An 18,422-nucleotide genomic window follows, 5' to 3' on the forward strand; every position below is an offset into this window, starting at 1 on the left:
TTTCCAGAAATTAATCAGCTAGATTTTTTTTTATTGATATTGTCAAAGCAGAAACTTGAAAAGCTACATCAGTTACGTTCTTAATCTTCAAACACACATATTTAATTTATTATTGGAACACATAAGCGGTAAGTAGCGTGAAGTAGGCAAGTATTAGCCAAACAAATATTAAAAATTAAATATATTTGTATACAATTATGAGTGGAATCATTTTTAATTTGAATTCAATGTAATTTGAATTTATTTCTCTAATTTATTATTATTATTATTATTATTTTCAACATGGCAAACTTAAGTTTGAGTTCAATCAGATATTACCCAACCTTCTAATTTTGAAGGGTGTTATTTATTCTAATTTTCTTGGTTGCATTATTTGGGCTTTGAGAATTTGCAGGAGGATTTTTAAGCAAATAATGATGAGAAAAATTAAACTCATGCATGTGAAAGGACTTGCTAAGAAGACCTAGTGGCCGTTTGGTTGGTTTGGCTTTGTTGTTGTAATGGTAAAAACATTTTTATAAGTAGAGTCATCATAATAGTGTTATATATTAGGTGTTTGATGATACATTATATAACACTCTTTACAATTAAAACACTTTTAAATTTGTTTGGTAATAGAATTACTTAAAACACTTTTGTTACTATTTTTACTGTTTTATTCATAGAGTAATAAACGTGTGCATTATCGAAACATAATTTCATTCCCTCAAATCAATAGCTCGAAAAATATTCTTTATTAAAGGGTTAAACATGCACTCAAATTGGGCTCTAAATTAGGGGTGGCAAATTACAACACGACGCGACAATACGACACGAACCCGACATGAGTTAAAAGAGTTTGGATTTAGAATAAACAAGTTTGGGTCATAAAAAGGTCGACACGATTAACTCGTTTACTTAACCGTGTCGGGTTAGGATTGAGGAGTTCAACTCGTGTAACCCGTTTATGACCCATTTAACTCAACATGTTATAATCGTGATTATGACCTATGTAATATGTTACTTGTTTAAATCCAATTATTATGAATAGTTAAGTCATTTCAATATAAACATTGTTTATACCTTATGATTTTTCTTTTTATTTTGAATATTTGGGTTAATTATGATAATTTTTTTTCTATTATTTAATATTTGATTAAATATTAAGTGTCTCGTTTTGATAAATACGTCATTAAACGGGTTAATATGTTTATCTATTTAATAAACTGATTGGGTTAGTGTTGAGATTTTTGACACGATTATTAAATGGGTTGGGTTTTGATTTACCTATTTAGTATAATACCCTTATATTGACACGACACAAACACGACCCACAAACACAAATTGCCACCTCTACTCTAAATATAGAAAATGTGAAAAATAGAATTGAATATGAAACCAGATTACAATACTAATTTCTAAATATTCAATATATATATATATTTAATATAGATGTGTGTTACAGTAGACAAAATGACGGTGATAGAGTGCAGCTAAACATTTTTAATTACTCATATATTTTTGTCCCAGATAGACCCTATCGTGGACCCTTAAATTGGGTTTTGTTCGAATTGACCCATATTGCGAACCCTAAGCCGTGGGCTTGTAGAGAGTGGCCAGATTTTCAGAAACAAGGCTGCACTAGCGACCCTTAAAAAGTCGGCCTGTTTGGGCCCATATCGTGAACCCTCAAATTGGGTTTGTTCCAATTGACCCATATTGCACTATTGTGAACCCTTTAACCGTGGCCTTGTTCAGAGTGACCCATAATTCCAAATCAGTCTACTTAAACTCCGGCCAATCTTCCCTCGAGTGTTCCTACGATCAGAAAAGTGGTGAGAGTGAGAATTGAAAGAGAGAGAGGGAGAGGGAGAGAGTGTGTCAAGAAGATCTATAAAGATCGTGATTAGGTGGGAACGAGAGAAGTGAATCGAAACCCTACGAATTCGTATCTACCGAATGAGGTTTGGTATTCTGATTTTAAAGTTTATATCACTTGTGCACGTGACTGTATATATAGATATATTCATACATAATATTTTCATCTATGTATATATTTGATTTTCTTTGAATTTTGATTACCGAGAGAGTTTGTGTTGGATCGATTAGTTCTTTCTTTCTTCTTCTTCTTCTTATTTTTTTTGGGCAACATTTGCTTGGGTTTCGATTTAGGGTTTGAAAATTGAAATATTTGTAATTAGGAATTTTCAATTCTACTTTAGAAATAATGTAAATTATGAATGGACTTACTTATTGGAAAATCCCTCTTTCGACTTCTCCTTTCATTCCTCGGGAAGAGGGCAGTCTCGGGTTTCCTTGGAAGGAAGTATGGTGCACGAAAGGTCCTTCTAAAGTTGCGTTATTTGGTTGGACGGCGGTTATGTGAAGATCACAATCAATGAAAAAACTTTGAAAGAACCTTAATTTTATAATTAGTGATGAATCGGCTACTCGCTTGTTGTTGCATTGTCTGGTGGCAAGAAATCTATTGGTCGTTTTGCTTGCTCTTTTGGGTTCGTTGGTGATGTTTAGATTGGAAGGGTTTTTTGCTTGCTAACCCTGATACATGGTGGATTATTTGGGTGTGAGGAATAGGAGTATAAGAGTCCTTTTAAAAGGATAGAAAGGACTACTTGTTCTATTAAGCATATTATCTAAGTATTTTTTTAATTTTTTTTTTCAAATAATCGAGAGTGATACTCCCTTTTATTGTTTTTTCTTTTTTATAATTTTAAAGGTTATACAAAAAATGCCCCTTTTGCCACTAAAATATGACTAAAATATCTCTTCAATAAAGATGGAGCTTGAGTTCGAGAAGGAATTTGCAAGGGTGCTGAACCTATCCTGTCATCTGTTTATTCACTTTCTCCTAGTGTATTACTTCCCCCATTTAGATCTCCCTTCTATTTCCATTAATAGGGTGCCATACATTGTTTATTCACTTCTCCTAATGAATTACTTCCCCATTTCGATCTGCCTTTCATTTCCATGAATCTTTTTAATTTAGAAGTGGTTGTTTCTATCAATTTAAAGCTTCTCATTCCTTGCCTGTTTGGATTGCATCCCAGGCCCTTGGGTCTTAATTAGTGTGGTTGATTCTCTTTCTTACTAGGGACCCCCAAAAAAATAAAAATAAAAATAAAATTAAAAAAATAAAAAATAAAAAATGAAAGTTTTTGTAGTAGTATTGTCGATCAGCTTAAATTTCTGTTAGCCCAATCCAATAGCAATAAAATTGCAGCCCTCTTGTAATATAATACTAGCCCAACAAAATTACATAAAACATTTAGTTACTTTATTTTAAGCCCAATACAATAGCATTCTCCTCTAATATATATGTATAATACAATATAACATGATATATATATATATATATGTATAATATATGTAATATAACCCAAAGTTACATAACAAAGCATAGATTTGGAAAGCACCAGATGATAAACGCAACCAAGTATCGGTTGTATGAATTCTTGCAATGAGAGTTCGAACTACTTATTATCACAAAAATGGACTGGGCAGAAGATAAAAATTAAATATGCAAGTCCATTCTCCCCCCTAATCCTCTTTCATTTGTTTCTATTTTTCTTTATTAAAAAAATTTACTAATTTTTCATTCTTCAAAACCCTAATCCTATTTTTCTTTTTTGGTTTTTCAATACTCTTTTCTATATTGAATATACATATACATTTTGACATATTAATCTTAATCCTACCCTAAACATTTATATTTTATACAATATATGTATATATTATATATACCTTGTACATATACATATAAAATAATATTAAATTAATTGATTTATTATCGCCATATCTTCAGCATGAAAACGAAAGAGGTGGCGAACAGTGTTTGTTTGGGGATTGTAACTAAAGCTTTGAGCAAAAGAAGCAAGAGATACAGAAGTGCAGTCCGATAGGATTCAAAAAATGTCCTTGATTCTCACCCTGAGGGAGTGTTCAAACTGATAAAAGAGAGAGAGAGATCTCTGTGTATTTCATATATGATCACCAAACCTAATAAGCCTATGTAGGCTTATTTAAAGGATACAAGGTTAACCTAATAACATAAGGGCCTACCAACTATATGTAATTACATAATGACCCAACATCTATATATATATATATATATATAAAACATTCTAACACTCCCCCTCAAGCTGGAGAATATATATCAAATAATCTCAGCTTGGAACAGATAGTTCTTAACCGGTTATGACCCAATGCCTTGGTAAATATATCATCTAATTGATCTTCAGACTTCACGAATGGAGTAGAGATGCTCCTACGTAATATTTTTTCTCGAATGAAGTGACAATCAACTTCAATATGTTTGGTCCTCTCATGAAACACATGATTTGATGCAATGTGAACTGCTGCTTGATTATCACGTAACAATGGAGTAGGAGCTTCAACTGTCAACCCAAGTTCTTTTAGAAAATGTTGTATCCATGTCAACTCACCAGTGGTATGAGCCATTGCCCTATACTCAGCTTCAGCACTAGACCGAGCTACCACCGTTTGCTTTTTACTTCGCCATGTAATAAGATTTCCTCCTACAAATGTGCAGTAGCCTGTAGTAGATCTCCTGTCTGAAGGAGAACCCGCCCAGTTGGCATCTGTAAAACCTTCCACCCTAAGATGACCATTTGATTTATATAGTAACCCAAAACATGGAGCTTGCTTGAGATATCGAATAATCCGAAGAAGAACAATCCAATGTGACATCTTAGGGGCTCCCATGAACTGACTTACAACACTAACTGCATATGAAATATCAGGTCGAGTGATAGTGAGATAAATTAATTTCCCAACAAGACGACGAAATCTGCCTGGCTCATTAAATAGATCACCCTCATCAAACACAAGTTTTATATTTGAATTCATAGGAGCATCAACCGGATGACCACCCAACATACCTGTTTCTTCTAATAAGTCTAACATATATTTTCGTTGGGATAAACTTATACCCTTCTTAGATCTAGCAACTTCAATACCCAAGAAATACCTAAGTTTACCCAAGTCTTTAGTGTGTAATCGATATTGCAGAAACAACTTCAACTTAGCAATGCCTTCAGAATTATCACCTGTGATCCCAATATCATCAACATACACCACAAGAAATATGAAGTCAGCTTTAGTGCGCTAGTGAAATACCGAATGGTCGGTCTGACATTTGTTAAGACCAAATTTTAATGCCACCTCAGAGAATTTTCCAAACCAAGCCTGTAGAGATTGTTTCAATCCATACAGTGCCTTTTTAAGGCGACAAACAGTGTGAAGAAACTCCCCCTAAGCAACAAACCCAGGTGGTTGCTCCATATAAACCTCTTCTGCTAAGTCACCCTGCAAAAAGGCATTTTTGACGTCTAACTGAAACAGAGGCCAATGTCTATTAGCAGCAAGAGAAATCAAAACACGAATAGATGAAATCTTAGCAACAGGGGCAAACGTCTCATCATAGTCAATACCATAAGTCTGGGTATAACCTTTGGCAACAAGACGTGCTTTTAAACGCGCAACGGACCCATCTGGAAGATACTTCACAGTATATACCCAGCGACAACCAACAGGTTTGGCATATGGAGGTAATGGAACAAGATTCCACGTGCCATTCTGATGCAAAGCATCTTTTTCATCTTGCATTGTCTTCCTTCAGCCCGAATCAGACAAAGCATCCTGTACAGTCTTAGGAACAAATGTAGTAGACAACTGAGAGGAAAAACACGAGAAGGATGGCGATAAGGAATTATAAGAGACATAATGAGCAATGGGATGATTAGTGACACACGAGCGAATACCTTTACGAAGTGCAATAGGCAAGGAATCAGACACAGTGGATTGTGTTGGATCCAAAGACGATGAAGACGATGGAGGTGGCACGACAGCAGATGGCTTTGGTCTTTGAGTGTATACCTGTAACGGGGCAGGCGAAGGAGATCTAGGTTGAAGAGACAGTGAGGGAAGAGAAACCGCAGGAAGAGGCGATTCAAGAGTGATATCAAGAAGTGAATCAGGATCTGAAAAATATGGGATGGATTCACAAAAGGTTACATCCGCGCTAATAAAATACCTTTGAGAAACAAGACTATAGCAGCGATAATCTTTATGAGAATGAGAGTAGCCAAGAAATACACACTTTGTGGCACAAGGGTCTAGTTTATCAAAACCAGGACCAAGATTGTGGACATAACATACACAGCCAAAAACTCTAGGAGTAAGAGAAAACAAGGGAGAATCAGGAAATAAAATAGAATATGGAGATTTGCTATCTAATACAGATGATGGCATACGGTTAATAAGATGACAGGCAGTAAGAGCAGCATCACCCCAAAACCGTTTAGGCAGACGCGTATGAAACAAAAGAGCACGGGTTACCTCTAAAAGGTGTCGATTCTTACGTTCTGAGACTCCATTTTGTTGAGGAGTATAAACACATGAATTTTGATGAATAATTCCTTTATCACTAAGATATGTATCAAAGGGGGTTGAAGAATATTCCTTAGCATTATCAGAACGTAGAATACGAATTGGGCATCCAAACTGAGTTTTGATTTCTTTTTGAAATTTTTGAAAAATTAAAAATAACTTAGAACGATCTTTCATTAGAAACAACCAAGTCAGGCGAGAATAATCATCCACAAATGTCACAAAATAATGAAAGTTATTGATTGAAGAATGTTTTATTGGACCCCATACATTTGAATGAACCAAATGAAAAGGACTAGAGACACGATTATTAACCCTAGACTTGAAAGACACGCGATGATGTTTACTAAGTTGACAAACTTCACATGACAAGAATTTCAAATGACTAAGACTAGGAACTTGACGCTTCAAAACTTGAAGTGACAGGTGACCAAGCCGACAGTGCCACTGGAATGGAGATAGAGAAGACTGAAGAGCCACAGGATAAGGTTCCAAATCAAAGTAATATAAGCCACCAACTTCATGTCCCGCACCAATCACCTTCTTCGCCTTGAGATCCTGAAACACACAATAAGTAGGATAAAATGTAACAGAACACTTGAGAGGAAGGTACAAAATTAAAATCAGATAAAAGAGAAGAACATCCAGTCATATGGTCGGATGCTCCAGTGTCTATGATCCAAGGACTGCTAGTGGAAGACAATAGACCTGACTGGGCAAAGGTAGTCGTGGAAGATGAATTAGATGCTTGCTTATAAGACAAAAATTGAGTATAATCATCACGTGGAACAGAGACTGTATCTAATTCAGCTACATTGTGAGATCCAGAAGCAACATCATTCGGAGAGGAGGAAACTTGATTTGCATAACGAGATGGTTTGCCATGAAGGTCCCAACAAAAATTCACAGTATGATTAGAAAGGCCACAATGAGTGCATTTCGTGATTCCCTGCCACGGCCACGTCTTCCCCGTGAATCACAACCACCACGTGTGGAGCGTCCCCCACAACCGCCACGGTAAGCACTATGGTCACCCTTTGAAACTACCAATGCTGAACGCTCACCACTCTGCCCAGTATTCAAAGTTGAAGTACCATTAGCAAGTGTAGCACGCTGAAGTCGAGAAAACACTTCAGCAAGAGATGGAAGTGTGGGATTGCCCATAATCTGTGCACGAAAAGACTCGTAGACTGATGACAAACTAGTAAGAAAACGAACAACATTAAAGTCCTCACATTGTTGTCGCATACTACGAACATCAGCGGTAATGGGCTGATACATATTCAGCTCCTCACAGACTCACATAACCTTGGAATAATACTTTTCTATACTGTGATTACCTTGTTCAAGATTGAAGTACTGCTTACAGAGCTCATAAACACGAGTGATATTACCTGTCCCAGAATACAATTGCTGCAATCTGTCCCATATCTCCGTGGCAGTGTCCAAATAAAGTAAGGTTGAACTGATTTGGGGTTCAATACTATTTAACATCACAGAGATGATCTGAGCATCTTCCTTTTCCTATGTATCAAAAGAAGCATCAGTGGCCTTGAGTTTACCTTTAGTCAGATGAGTACCAAGACCTCTACCTTTGAGAAAAATTACAACCAATTTAGCCCACAGTATGTAATTCTTCCCATTGAGTTTAACTGAAGTCATGGGAGAATGAAGATGGGATGTGGAAGAAAGCAAATCTGAACTGGACGCCATGGTGAACCCAGCAAAAACAGAGAAGAAGAAAAAAAAAATGTAGAATATGTATTTTGGCCGAACCTAGGAAACGGGCCCGACCTTGGGAAATGGGTCGGAACTGGTCAAACGGGCCGGGTCTGGACTATCCCAGGTTTAGTAAACCAGGGTTAGAATAGCTTCACTCCTGCAGCCAAACACCACCCTTCTCTTTCACAATCAGCGCCGGCGAGAACCAGAACTCTGCCACCGACAAGAAATTCCAGCACCCGAGATTCGCAATGGAAAATCAAGGCTAGTACAAACCCTAGCCCTTGCAGCGGTGACGGCAACCTAACACAAGTAGCGATCTAACAACCGAGCGGAACCTCTGCAACTTGCGACAGTCAAGGAAGCCTCGGCCAACAAAACAAAAGGCTTTAGATCTGAGAACGACGGACAAGAAGCGCTGAACACAACGACAGCTTCAAACCTCCGGTTCTGAACAAAACGACGGCTAAACCTTCAGCGAAGAACATAATCGACTTCAATCTTGATTTGGATTTTGTAGAAGAACAACCCAGATTCAATCACAACTACAATCTTAGGTTCCTATTGTTTCGTACCGCTCTGATACCATGTTCAAACTGATAAAAGAGAGAGAGAAATCTCTGTGTATTTCATATATGATCACTAAACCTAATAAGCCTATGTAGGCTTATATAAAGGATACAAGGTTAACCTAATAACACAAGGGCCTACCAACTATATGTAATTACATAATGACCTAACATCTATATATATATATATATATATAAAACATTCTAACAGGGTGAAAGTTGGGCTTTTCCACTTTAGGATAGGCTTAAGTATTATTATTATCATTATTGTGCAGTGGTTGCAAACTATCGTGCATTCTATTGATCTATTTTTAATTTTATTTATTTATTTATTATTATTTTTTGTAATTGCCTAGATTTATTTTCGTGTACATAATTATAGAGAGTGGAATGCTTTTGATTTTTAAATAGTCTTGTCTTACATCTAACTCATGTATGGTATTTTAAATACTCTTGTATTACATCTAACTCGTGTATGATAAAATTTCTTTCGCCCCCCCTATTGTAGAATCCTGGTTCCACCCCTGCTTCCCCCGAGACTTTTAAGCTCATATGTAAGGGTCGACTTGTCTTATTTTTTGTCTAATGGTAATGCAAATAACTAGATAAGAATCAGTTCAACTTTCAAGAGCTTCGGCCATTTTTTGCCTATCTATATCCAAATCAAGCGTTGATCATGAATGGTGCAGTTCACCTTTGAGTGAGTGTGTGTGTGATTACAGAAAAGTAGTGTACTCTGCACTCCCTTTTTTAATCAATTTATCTTATAGTTGTGACACATGCTACTATCACTCTGATTGTTTATTTCACTCAAAATCTCCTCAGGCAGATCAACGCATATTGGCTTAGCCCCCTTGATTTCAGATTGCTGTTAGCAACATTGTGAAATTTCTAGAATTGCATTATCTATGTTTAAAGTAAAAATATAAAATAATAACTGAATGAAATACCAAACAATATAATGGTCATTTTGCCAAATAAATGGCTTATGCAATGCACACGATTGATTTCCATAATTTTCTCTTTCTCTGTAAGTAAGCAACAAACATATATTTTGTTCCCCTTATAGCTTGAACCCTTGACCTCCCCAAAAGGGAGGTCGAGGTTGGACCACGCAGGGCAAAACAGTGATTTTCATCAGAGCATTTTTTGCAAATTGATGCAAAAGTATTGTCTTTGTAAAATTAATCTTCTAGCAGCATCAAGTTTGACTAGGTATTGGCTATTCACTAGGAATCGTTTCGTAGGATTTTCCTAATCACTAATGTGGTTAACTTCTTTACTGAATTGTTCATCTAGCACTGTCTCCCTAGTGTGGTCATTTTTTTTCTTCAAACTTTTTGGTTAAAATTTACTTACCTAAAAAAGTTCTTAAATTCTAGGTTGTGGATATTGTATTAAAAATACCATATAATTAGAGATGAGCGAGATATTATTTTTGAATTCTAAACAAGTAACTATAACCAGGTTCAGATCATTTACTGAATTCCTAAATACAGAGACAGTAACATTATTACTGAACCATCCCTCTTGTCGCTAAATGCTTATATGGTTCGTGAGTATGTTGTTGAAAACAGATGACTAGAAATGTGCATGGTTTTAATTTTGAAATTTAAGCAAGAAACTATAATTGCGCCAAGGTTTAAAGGGTATCCCTCACACAGGCTGCCAAAATGGTAAAACTATCTGACTTTGGTTAAAAACTTTTTAATAGCAGTAGCAGATGTTTTGAACATTATCACCCTATTGCATCTGGTCCTTGTCATTTTCATTTAGGCTTTTGAGTCTGTACTTGTTGTTAATAACATGAAATTTTTGTTTCAATTTTATCAAGGGATTCTGGATTCTTCTACCTTTTCGCAAAACATTTAATTTGCTCTCGGTGAAGGGTAGCAAGGTTATGTTAACACCTGAAATTTGCTGCCAACATTCAATATCCAATCTGTTCTAGACTTCTAATATTTGGCGTTGTGAAATCAAAAAGTTCGTTTGCCTTTTCTTATTTCTTGTACTTTTTTTTATCATCCGAGAACACCTCTCCCTTTGTTTTGTATTCATAGTTCTCTTACTAAAAGAAAGACTAGTGCGTTTTGAAGTGTTGGACTAAATTTTGATATTACTTCCCAAATGCAAGTGTGCTGATTATTTTATCACTATCTTATCTGCTTATAACTGTTGACATGATAGTTATTAGATAATGTATGAAAAATAAAGTTCCAATTCCAATTCTTAAGCAAAATATTACTAATAGTTACATCATGATGCACTTAAATAGTTTTTAACAATTGGGGTACTTCTAAGTTCTTGTTTTCTTGGCAATGGCTTTTTGTTCCGTTTACAGGTCTTTTGTCTGCTAGTAACCTGGATTAACATGGTTACTTGCACGTGCTGAAGCTTGGTGGAGGATTATCATATTTTGGAGATATGTGGCACGGGGGAAAAGAGAGTTTCTTTTTACCAGGTCAGACAAATTATCCTAAAAGGTTTCAGGAGGCTCATATGGAGAACAAGATCCTCCCACCTCCCCCTGGTGGGAATCATGATATAGATTTTCTTGGTGGCTTATCAAAAAAAAGGAAATTTACAGTTATGGATCAGCCAGGTGCCATTCCTTGCATACCATGGGAGTCAAACGTACAACAGTCTAGTTTTGTTTCAAGGGTAACTGCCCAAAGGAATACTCATGGACCGTGTTTAAACCAAGAAAATTCTGTAGAACCATTTACTTTCAGGCGTAAATATGAAAAAGATCAATTTCGATATCAAAATAATATTGCAGATACATGGCAGACTAGTTATGGGAATACAAATAGAAGTGAGATTGACAAAATAAGCAGCCCTTCTTTAAGCATGCCACCTCCATTTTTACATTATAAAGGATCCTTCCCCTCAGTTAACATGTCGTTGGGGGAGACCTTCACAGCTTCAAATCGACAACCCCAGGCAGTAAATATGTTGGACTGGAATGAAGCTTATAAATATTCGCCCTTTTTAAAATCAAATAATGGACATACAGAAAAAGCTCAGATTGATCCTGGTTCGCAAGATTCAATGAGCTTTGGGGTCAAGAATCATGTAGTCACAAATAAAGTGCCACTGGAAATGTGCAATAATGTTTCTGAATGTTTGAGACCTATGGAAATTTTGCAACAGAACTTTCTAGCACCCAATAGGTTTTCTGATGATTTGAATGGAAGTACGTGTGCTCAAGAATCCAGTAAGTACAGAATTTCTTGTGCATTCAATCAAAGTGGTCACTGTTCTTATGATGCAGAAACTAATGATGTCTTAATTGTAGGAACTGTCTCTTTGGGAGCTTTGGTTTGCACTGAGCAAAACGAAAATCATAGTTTGCTGCAAAATGAAGTACAATTAGGCAATGTTGCTTTAGGTAATCATTTAAGTGACGCATCTGAAAATAAAGGAGGTCACGAGGGTGGCAATATCAAAACAGAGGATAAAACAGAAGTATTGGATGTGGATAATTTTAAGTCTTTATTGAAAGAGGACTTTTCGCCAAATGGGCATAATCCTGCCAATGTCGTGGAGCATGGTCAGAAAAATGACCTGAGTCATATCTCTCCCAAATTAGATGAAAAGAGTAATTTACATTCTGGGAAAGCAGCTTGTACATTGGCTGAAAAGCTTTGGGATGGGTCTCTTCAGCTAAATTCGTCAGTCATTGTGTCTGCAGTTGCCTTCTTTAAAAGGTTTCTCCAGCTACTTTTTTTAATAGTTTGTTTTGATTTTGAAACTATTATACCTTGACCATATTTCTTTTCTTGTATATGAATCATTATTGATTTACATGGAATCATTGTAACATTTCTGTTTGACAAGCGAAAAAAATTAATAAGTGCTGAAAGGGATAATTGTAACAAATATAATAATTGTTATGCATATTCAAAATTTCTCATTGTTATAAGTATTATACTTATTAGATTGGATATTACTTTTTATTAAATTGAGGATGCTGTAAAAAAGGGATCTCTAATTGAGAAGAAAAAGTAAAACAAAGAAAAGTGTAATGGAAAATTCAGTTGGCGGTTGGGGGGAAGTGGTATATCCTTTGACGTATATTTGGTAATATGATTGATAAACACACTTTTGTAAAATCAGATCGGAAGCTATCATGGTCTTGTTTGGTGAGAATTTATGTTCAGAAGTCCTATACGGTACTTCTCATATATACTAAATTGCTACGATTGAACCAATTTTCTTTCCCTTTTGGTCAGGAAAGTGTCGAAAGTCTAGTGATGCCAGATAGGGTCTGTTGGCTTTCATTATTTAAATGGTCTATTCGAAGAGAACTTATGTTTAGAAAGTCTGTGTGTTACCTCTCTTGTGTACAAAATCACTACAATTATTGTATAATTCAAAATTAACTTATGTTTATAAAGTCTGTGCGTTACCTCTCTTGTGTAATTCAAAATTTTCTTTCCCTTTTAAATGTGGCATCCTTTAATTTTATGGTGCAGACTATAAAAGGCCAAAGGCTAGCATTCTATGTGCCTGATTGCTCAAATAGTACTAGATCTTAAAAGGAAATTTAATTTGTTAGCTATTAAACAAAGTAGATACTTGTTCAACTTGCCCATTAGTTCTTTAAAATGTAAAGAAGGTCTTATGGGGCTACCATTACTTTAGGGTTTCTTGTCCAAATGCCCAATGATTATTTGTTGGTTTTGGTTTTATAAACAATTCAATATTAAATAAATATCAGAAGTCCTATTCCTTACCTCTCATAACAACCAAATGAGCAGGAGGATGGCACAATTCCACTTTTCCTTTCATTCAAGGCCTTAAATTCTATACATTTAAGAATAAAGGTGTGCAAGTGTTCATCTTAATTCCAAATCAGCTCAACTTAAGTTGGCAGAATCTTGTAACTTTTGCTTCTCTCTCTCTCTCCCCATTCCCATGGGAGGGTAGGCAAAATGTCCTACTTTTTGCCAATAGCTATTTTTCCCTCTTTTGGTCAAGTTTTTCATACAAGTTATAGGCGTAAAAATAACGGTTGTTGGAAATTAGGTAGCAAATTGTAGGAGTTGTGGTGGTGATGTTTATGTTTTCAATTATAAAACCACTCGCAATAGAACGAATCCTCGTAGGATATGGCTATATTGAGGGTGTCGAACCTCAAGGACCGTGTTGGTATTGTTAAGTGTAAAATTAATCATAATTCAATTCAAGAGAACAATGATTTTGTTGTTTTCTATTTCAAAATTGCAATAAAACTGAAAATAAACTAAATTAACAATGGATGAGATCAAAGTGAGAAGAACTTAGAGATTAACTTCACCACTAGCCTCATAACATGGTCAATTGTCTCGACTATAGGGAATTCACACTTATGCATATTCGGGAATCATGTGGCTACAAGCGCACTTCAATTCAATTAAGAAAGTATACATGAATAAACACTAAGCCATAACTCATCTTCGGTTGGCATGAATTGCCTACCTAACTACTCTAATCTACCATGGGGTACAACTGGTCTTCCTTAAGCATGAATTATTAAAACATTTGTTCATATATTTGTTAAACACCATTGCATGATAACCACTTCTACCATTAAGAGAAGCCCTTAGCCGCCAATCTCTTACAATAAAAGAAGTTTGAATTCAATTAAAACAAGATTAATTTTATTAAAACTGATTTTATTCATTAAAACCCAATTGCTTAGTACAACTAATTCAATTGCTCACAATCATGCAACCAATATACATAGAAAAATCTCCAAAGTTAAGAACAATCAAACCATGCTACTCTGACTAGGGTTATATCGATTCCCTAAGAAGGGATTTAGCTACTCATGGAGAAGGAAGATATCATCGTTGTTGCAGAAATGTTGTTGCAGAAATATTCTCCATGGACCGCCAATTGGAATCTTTTATCTTTAAAACCCTAAAAGCCGCTAAGAGGTAGAAGAAGAGGGAGAAGAAGAAGAAGAAGCTTCAATGTGTCTTCTCATCTCTTTTATAGTGGAGAGCAAGTCCTAATCCCCCTTGGATGGGCTTCACAACTTTTGGGGACTATTAGGCCCATAAAGGAACAAAGAAGAGAGATTCTACAACTTTCCCGCAGCTTTTGGAAACTTCTGGGAGGTTAGTGCTCGAGTTTTGACCTTTAGCGCTCGAGCACTAGGTCTCAGTGCTTGAGCTCTGGCTTCTGGTGCGCTAGCACTAAGCTTCAACACTTGGCCATTCTTTTTATCTACAATTTCCGAAGCATTTTTTCCTTCAACACTTAGTTTTTTTCCTGAATTTCTTTGATCAGTGCTCGAGCACTAAGAAGTTGTGCTCGAGCTCTAGGGCCTGAATTTCGTCAAATCTTCCTGGTTGAGTCCCAAATTGACCCGAAAGGCTCGTAGTATCTTCTTAAGCATCGAGAACATCGCCATAAGCTTCAAATCCATGAAATTGTCCATATCTTCTGGTAAAGACCTACAATTAGCAAATGAACAAAAACAAAATGTAAGAACCAAGATAAAGGCATCGCTAAGGCATTAACATATGCACGTTTAAGGGCTTGAATATGAAATATTCAGTGCTTATCAAGTGGGTTCTATTTGGATCATTCAACAAGTACTGTATCATCTGTCTAATTTTCAGGAGAGTTCTTTGATGCCAATCAATGTGATTTGCCTTTATTCTTTTGTATGTTATTTGTAGGTTCATTGCATGCTTTGCAAACTATTTTGAGTCAATTTTCCTCACATTTCTTTTAGTAGACACATGTTGTTATTTTTTATACTGAAATTATGGTTTTCATTTTGTTGTATATTCCATTTTACACATGAAATTTTATTTGTTTTGTAATTTGAGCTTGTTATTGAGTTTACTTTATGTTTTAAGCTGTTTCCCATAATTATAATGTTGAGATTCTAATTTTAGTAATATTTGTAGGTTGCATATTGAAGACTCATACTTCTCTGTTCTCACATGTTCCAGTGGAACTTCTCCAACACATTAATATTAGTGGACATGCACGTCTTATTGGTAGGAAAGAAGAATGGGAGTAAGGAAAAGGGGAGGGAAACAATGATAGGCTTTCCGTTGTTTGATAGAAGGAAAATGGGGAGGGAAAGGAAAGAAGGGTTTGACTCTTTTTTTATACATTTTTTTTGCTCTGTAAACAACATATTCCTTCCTGCTGAACCAAACAAGAAATGAGACACCTTACTTTCCTAGGGATTCTGATTACCCTTTCTATCTATTGTGCCTACTGGTCATTTGAATTTCCCTTTCCTTATACCAAATAAGCAATAGGGTTTTATTTGACCCACCCTACTTACTTTTTCCAACTTGGATTAGGTGATATTTGAGAGAGGCTTCTAGTCCTACTCATGGACCACTATGTTGTTGGAATCCAAAACTGTTAGGTTATTAAGACTTAGTGTTGGCAAAATTCGTACCAAAAGTTGGATTATGTAATTCCGATTTTGTTATAGTTATCATCAAAAGTTAGCTTAGTTACAATTAGATTTTGCTCCGGACTCATGGACTTTGAACACAGTATTTGAAGGATAAGAAAGGGTAAAAATGTAAATTCTCATCTTTTTTTTTTTGATAAGTAAAAATGTAAATTCTCATCTTACTAACCAAGTAGGGTTTCATTTAATGTATTCATATCATATAACTTGCTTAGAATACATAATATACACTAGACTACATAATATACCATAGATAGGCCCAATACGTAGCCTCCAAAAGGCAGTAGGGTAAGGAAGAAATGGATATGTAAGGGAAGAGAGAGGAGAATGAGAGGCAAGGTGTACCTTTCCATTTTAATACAAAGAGGATAATTCTTGTACACACAGGGTTAAGTTACTTTGTGTGTGACCAGTTTATACTTAATTTCTGCTCCTAAAAATTGTAATTTTCATTGCTGTGTTTATAAGATATACTCCCTCTGTTCCAATTTAATAGTCCCTTTTCGGTGTTGCTACTTTTCAAGGGGACATGCACTTAATGCATTATCTCTTTTAAAATTCCCAAGTTACACTTTGAAGTTTTATATATATATATATATATATATATATATATATATATATATATATATATTTATGTCTTTTAGCAAGCTGGTAAAAATTTCAAAACGTAAGAGGTTATTTATGGAAAGATACATTTATCTCATTGAAAATTTTGAGGCAATCAGATTCTAAAATCCTAAATTCATTTCAAAATCTATACCCTAAAAAGCTCGGTAACGAATTCACCGCCGTATGGCTGACCCCTTCTTATTTTAGTTGTAAGCCTCACATTTAGTAGTCCCTTTTCGGTGTTGCAACTTTTCTAGGGGACATCCACTTAATGCAATGTACCCTTATAAAATTCCGAAGTTTCTCTTTTGAAGTTTAAATTATATATATATATATATTAATTAGCAAGCTGGTAAATTTTCAAAACTTAAGAGGGTATCCATGGAAAGATGTATTTATCTCAATGAAAATTTTGAAAATGGTGCAAGCAGCGTCTAAAATCCTAAATTCATTCCAAAACCATAACCCTAAAAGGCTCAGGAACGAATTCACCACTGTATGGCTGAAATCCTTCTTATTTTAGTTGCAAGCCCTACTTTTCCCTTACTGAGCAGAAATTCTTGCAATCTCTATCCTAAAATTAGCCTTAAAACTTCAACAGATTCAAGCCTTAATCTGTCCTTAACGCATAGCCTAATCTCACCTTCTCATTTATAAACCCCAAAGATTGAAGTCCTAGCCTACCGCATTTGATCATAGGGCAGCAATGATTCCCCTGCTTAAGCCTCTGTCCTATGTCACTTTCTTTTCACAAATCAAAAGGCTTAAAAGTCACTTTTGTGCACTCCCTCTTGGAATTTTTCTTTTTCTCTTTGTTTACTTTCTGTTTCAACAAGATGTGAGAGCTTGATTTATAGAATTCAAGAGAAGATTTATAGAAGTTCCAAATGTGTGAGGAGAGGAAACATTTGAAGAAGATGTGAGAGTTTGATTCTGCTGTCGAGTTGTGAGAACACAGTGATTTGAGAATTGCATGAAGCCCTTGCAGTGTGTGGGAAAATCAAAATTGGGAGGTTTGGGAAGGGACCATTAAACCTTGTCCTCTGTAGATGGGGATAGGGGTAGTAGGCAATTAGGATTTCTTAGCTCAGGATGTGGCTTGAGATGTTTTGCAGAAGATACCACAGGTTATTCAGGATTATTGATATCACAAAAGCATTCTGATCAACCTCTTGGAAGTCTTCTTTTTCTCATTCTCCACTTTCTGTTTCTTACCACCTGTTCTTCTCCTCTATTTTCTTATTTTCAGGCCCAGTTATTCATATAGACACTTTAGAAGGGGGATGATGTTCAGAATAATGGAAGGCCAATGAGTGATTAGAATAGCTGATTTACTTAAAATGGGATGCATTCTCAAATCAAATAAAGGACATCATCTCCAGAGCATCATAAGTTGGTAGATAAGAGATGTCCCTAAGGATAGATTTCACCCGAACTCTTGGAGGGTGCTTCAAAAACAGTAGCTGCACTTGGATAGAGAGATTTCGACCCTTCCCAGCATCCCTACAATCAAGCTCTTATCCATCCGATTTGATCTCTATACGTATCCCTCTTTTAATGCCATGTTCGAGTTACGCCATGAGCGCTATTAAGATCTCGTATTTGCTAGTTTCAAGTCTCAAACTAGAGTCTTTAGTCTAGTATCTAAAACCTGCTTTTCTTTTCTCGCTTCCGCTCTT

The 18,422-nt window shown here is 35.7% G+C and overlaps 1 protein-coding gene across 1 annotated transcript in view; it reads left to right on the forward strand.

The window, feature by feature from the left end:
- Positions 1-1,731: 1,731 nt before the first annotated feature.
- The window catches only part of LOC132277333 (uncharacterized), a 32,376-nt gene continuing 15,685 nt past the window's right edge, over positions 1,732-18,422 (forward strand). Inside the window, exons 1-3 of the mRNA XM_059779172.1 lie at positions 1,732-1,943; positions 11,041-11,916; positions 11,998-12,409. Of these exons, the coding sequence (XP_059635155.1) occupies positions 11,124-11,916; positions 11,998-12,409 (1,205 nt within the window). The 5' untranslated portion in view covers positions 1,732-1,943; positions 11,041-11,123. The remainder of the gene's footprint in view (positions 1,944-11,040; positions 11,917-11,997; positions 12,410-18,422) is intronic.

Source organism: Cornus florida, unplaced genomic scaffold (genome assembly GCF_030987335.1).
Source record: "Cornus florida cultivar Cherokee Brave unplaced genomic scaffold, ASM3098733v1 CherokeeBrave_3.0.0_Hap2_Chr10, whole genome shotgun sequence".
Taxonomy (NCBI): Eukaryota; Viridiplantae; Streptophyta; class Magnoliopsida; order Cornales; family Cornaceae; genus Cornus; species Cornus florida.